This window comes from Bison bison, unplaced genomic scaffold (genome assembly GCF_000754665.1).
Source record: "Bison bison bison isolate TAMUID 2011002044 unplaced genomic scaffold, Bison_UMD1.0 scf7180017864317, whole genome shotgun sequence".
In the NCBI taxonomy this organism is placed as follows: domain Eukaryota; kingdom Metazoa; phylum Chordata; class Mammalia; order Artiodactyla; family Bovidae; genus Bison; species Bison bison.
In genome coordinates, this window is record NW_011494889.1 from 181,005 (window position 1) to 186,017 (window position 5,013).

Consider the following 5,013-nt stretch of genomic DNA (forward strand, 5'->3'; position numbering starts at 1 on the left):
GCTGCAGTCCATGGGGTCACTAAGAGTCGGACACGACTGAGCAACTTCAGTTTCACTTTTTCTCTTTCATGCATTGGAGAAGGAAATGGCAACACACTCCAGTGTTCTTGCCTGGAGAATGCCAGGGGCAGAAGAGCCTGGCGGGCTGATGTCTATGGGGTCACAGAGAGTCGGACACAACTGAAGTGACTTAGCAGCAGCAGCAGCAAACACACCAAAGTAGACAGGACAGAATAATCAGCCTCTAGGTGAAAGGGGAACTTCTCAAAAGGACCATCCAAGCTCCACTCCAACTCTGTTCACGATGGGGCTCTAATAGGGCTGAGAGGTGTCCTGAGAGCTCCCCAGGCAGCTCTTGAGCTGTGAGGAACACTCTCTGGTCCATTTCTCCTCTGATATTGGCAGGGCGCAATCTCTTCTTTCATTTATATCTCCACTCAATTGTTAACCTCTGGAAGAGGGTTTTTCCAGATTCCCTGTATCTAAAGCACACCTGGATATCCCCACCTCCGCCATAACATCTCTGTATCCCTTCATCCCACTTTACTGTTTCTGTAGCATTTTTCAGCTGCCATTTCATTATATACTATGTTTATTATCATCAGTGAGTACTGTTTATTGTTTAAGAAGCTCATTCACTGAACCAGCAGCTCCAACTGCCTGCTCCCTGCTCATGCCCAGTGTCTGTCAGGGCACTCCCACATGGGAGGCACGCAGTGAACATCTCCTGAATAAATGAATGACAGCGGAACAGAGCAGAGACTGCAACTCAACACTCTCTGCCTCCAAAATCCATGCTCTTTTCCACGGCACCACATAGACTAGCACAGCACACAGCAGTGTTGCCCTAGCTTCGCTTTCAGGTAAGTTCAGTCGCTCAGTTGTGTCCTACTTTTTGCAACCGCATGGACTGCAGCATGCCAGGCCTCCCTGTCCATCAGCAGCTCCCAGAGCTTACTCAAACTCAAGTGCATCGAGTCGGTGATGCCATCCAACCATCTCATCCTCTGTCATCCCCTTCTCCTCCCGCCTTCAATCTTTCCCAGCATCAGGGTCTTTTCCATTGAGTCAGTTCTTCATATCAGGTGGCCAAAGTATTGGAATTTCAGCATCAGCATCAGTCCCCGCAATGAATATTCAGGACTGATTTCCTTTAGAATTGACTGGTTTAGCTTTGCTTAGCTTGGAGAAAAAGAATGTAGTTCTGAATTGAAGCAAGCTATATATTTGGTACTGAGTTTATCCAAGTACACTGGTTCGTGTCTAATTACTAGCTATGAGGGCTTGTGTGGCTCGCTCTGGGTCTTACTGCCATCCATAAAATAGGAAAATAAACCTGTCTCTACCTATCTTCTATATTTGTTGAGAGGGATAAATGAAAACTTACGTGTAATAGCATTTTGTATATTAAGGGGCCATGTAAAGATAAGTTAGCACTACACTTGGGGAGAGAAAAAGAAGGTGAGAACAAGGAAACAGAGTAGGCAAAGAAAGCAGGAAGAAAGAAAAAAGAAAGGGTGATGGGAATTGGACAGAATGGTTGCAAAGAGACTTTCTAAGTCTAAAATTCTGTGATTTAATAGGAAAAGAGAAAATGGAAAAGTATCAAAAGTAGCCATTTGTGCAAGAACAAGATTCAGAATTATTCGAATCTACTAAAAAGAAGCCACAATCTTTTTTACTTTAAAATACAATTTATCTGTCATACTGCAAACTCTCTCAAGTACCTCTATGCTTATGTCAGTCTTTTCAAATCATGTGATAGTAACTTTGTTACAGCATCACTTTTAGATCATGATCACTCCTCCCTGCTTCAGATTCACAGCAGGTTATTCCCTGTGGAACAGCCAGCCTGGTTCAACTGGATAAAAGTCACTGAAAAGTCTGAGAAGGGGGACTGTCTGATTCTTCTTATTCCATAAATTCCAAATGGTACACCCCTGATGAAATAGCTAATATGATTTGTATGCAAACCATGATGGACTGCCTTTACCATAATCAGGACATTCATCCATTGAACATGTCCCTTACTCAACAAAGATTTAGCAAGAACTTTGATGAAAAGGGTTATTTTTGTATGGGTACCAAACGTAACCTTACTGAAACAAAATCAAGCATTTCAAGAAGCCTTATCGGATTATCTGTCTCACCTTCTGCTCATGGGTTTCACATTAACAAGAAATAGGAAGAGACAGGAAGAAGCAAGGGACTCATTCCAGCAGGGTGGAAATCTGTAGATGGTTATTAAGAAATAAGGTGAATAATGTGTCTATTGATGGGACTGAAGGAAAGGTCTTAATGCAACTCCATCAAAAGTCAGGTGGATCAATAAGACCCTCTGCTAGTCCCCTAACATTAAAGGGCCCCAAACAAGTCCACTCTGTACACCAGTAGGAAGAATTTAAAAAGCCAGATGATAACAATTGCAATGAAAACCCTGACCTGGAATGACCTGGGCAATAGTCTGGTATGTAAACCAAGGTGAACATTAACAGAGGGGCCAGGATTTTTTGGTTGGACCTCCAGTCAGGGACCTGGGGACCCAAGGCCATATGCACAATGGCTCTAGGCAGGAAAGTGTGGGGAAGAGGAAACAGAGTCACATAATATCAACAGCATGCATGGTGGATGAAACCACACTGGATCACCAGACAGAAGAGGGCACAGGGTGTTAGGGGAGATAAGTGCAGGTCTAGGCAGGGTAGGACAAGCCGAATTCACTGGACGTGGAGTGGCATTCAGAAGACAAGATTTACTAACCGATGGATTCGATGGAATTCTCCTCCAGGAGGAAAGTAAAGGATGGGAGTCAACCTGGAAAGGAAATGAGGCTCTAGCAAAATGGGTCAGGCAGCAAATAACACTGGATGTGCAACTAAGGCTCTAGGAAAGGGCTCGCACCTGACACAGCAGGGTCCCTAGACACTGAATGCACGTGCAGATCACGGTGGCCATGGGCAGTGGCCCCAGCCTAGCTGCTGGGGCTCAAGGCCACGCCTATGGCCTCCAACTTACGGGAGCTCTCTGGAAAGACTTGTAGCTTACATCAATGTACTATAACTGCCCTCATGCCAAGAACAGGTGGAAATAAGACTTATATCATGGTTCAGAGGGATAGGAACAGTTCTGAATACCCATCCTCCCCCCAGGAGGGAGGTGGGCCCTGCTCCATGTCAATACACAATGGAAACAATACAAAGCCAGACATTCGGCCTCAGCTCAGGCAGCTGCTGCTGTGGGATAAAAGGCACAGCCCTTCAGGGGATGTGAGGGGAGTGGTCAGGGCTGATGGGAGGACAGGACCGGAGTGGAGGAGCCATGGGCCCTGGACCAGCCTAGTCCCCCGAGCACAGCCCACCTGGCATACTTGCCCTCTCAGAGTCAGTGGAGGAGTGTATCATAGCGTAGGTCTGGAGCTAGAAAGCTGAGTTCCAACCCCAGAGTGAGTCTTGAGCCTTCAATTTAATCTTTCCATATATCCATTTCCAAATTGGTAATAAGGTGATGGTCTATATAGTGCCTGACAACCTGGCACCGATGTGAGGACTAAGTCAGTGCTGCAGAGCACTTAACCCTGCCTGGAGCATAAGACAGCATGCAATGAATAGGCTATTACTGTAGGTTTTATTTTTTACGTAATCAACAGGGCCATTGGAAGGGGCATGATAAGATCACAATCTCTTTCAGGTGCTTGATTTCAGGTGTGCAGGATGGAAGGGAAAGGGTGGAAGGCCAAGAAGCAAGTCAGAAGATCACTGCAATTCTAGGGAAGAGGTGGCACTCAGAGTGACAGGGGTCAGGGAAAAAAGGGAAGGGGAAGGGGCCAGACATCAGATACATCTGAGCAGTGAATTGCCAACATTTGGCAAATGCCTGGAAGTGGCCGGTGCGGAAAATGAAACAATTTTATCCAGAAGATCAAAGGAGTTTTTCTGAAAACATGTCCATTTTTGCAGCCAGGTAAATGCTTAAACGACACTCAGAAATTAATTCTGCCTGCTCTACACTGAGCTTCCTGCTCATCCTGTTGTACCCAGTGAGGTGGGACACAGAGACTCAGAGTTCCTCCCTACTCTAACAGTTTCATACTCTGGTCTCTGCCAGGAAACCAGCACTTCACTTCCCTTGCCTAAAGGCGACTTTTAAGCTAGTTACCACGCAGCAGCTAGCACACAGAGCAACCCATGACAGGCCATCATTCCACCTGGCCGGTTACCTGGCTCCAAAGGCCTGCCGCCACACCCGCAACTCCATTCCTCCTACCCTTCAACTTTTCCCCAGACTTTTTCTCAGGCTAAAGCTATTCGGTGCAATTTACAAGGAATGGGGCAGCACTCCAAGGAGCAAGTTAGTGAAATGACTAGAGTCAACGATAGGTCCCTTCTCAGCAACATTCCTCACACCACACATACCACCCTGTACATCCACTCTCTGAAGAGCCCAGTCGCTTATCTTCCTGGATTCAATCTGAACATACTCCCCGCCACACAGATATCACTGGCACCCACCCGGGAGAGAGGCTCACGTCCCTTGCAGGCAAGTGGGTGAGGCTAAGCAAGAATCCGAAGACCCACGTTTTCACTCTGCCATCAACTTGTAACACTTGCCCTGTCTGGTCCCCTCACCCCAGGCCCCCGGGAGCACCTCCCACTCCCACCCTCATCCCCCAGAAGCACCCCCCACCCTGCCCCCCACAGACGGCCGCCCGGCGGTCCTCTAGGGGCGGACAGCTACCTGGTCCAGCAGCCGGTAGACGCTGATGCCCTGGGTCTCCACCAGCAGCTCCCAGGCGGCCCCGGAGAGTGCGGGCCGCTGGAGCTCGGCGCAGGCCTCCCTGAATTGCTCCTCCGAGAAGGTGCCGGTCCCAGGCTCCATCCTTCTGCAGCGGCTGCCCCGGGGCCCGGAAGGAAGAGGGGATAGGTGGGGCTCATGTTCGGAGGCGGGACGAGAGAGTGGCCCAGAGCGACTGGCTGGGACCAGAGAGGGTCCGGGACGCGGCTGGGGGCGGGGCCT

At 48.6% G+C, this 5,013-nt stretch overlaps 1 protein-coding gene across 3 annotated transcripts in view; it reads right to left on the reverse strand.

The window, feature by feature from the left end:
- LOC104997860 (phosphatidylcholine transfer protein) overlaps window positions 1-5,013 on the reverse strand; it is a 32,478-nt gene that overhangs the window by 27,280 nt on the left and 185 nt on the right. For 2 of the 3 annotated variants that reach the window (XM_010852805.1, XM_010852803.1), the window contains exon 1: window positions 4,735-4,933. In XM_010852805.1, the coding sequence (XP_010851107.1) occupies window positions 4,735-4,875 (141 nt within the window). In that variant the 5' untranslated portion in view covers window positions 4,876-4,933. Of the gene's footprint in view, window positions 1-4,734; window positions 4,934-5,013 lie in introns of those variants that run through there. The other variant, XM_010852804.1, reaches the window with a different exon arrangement.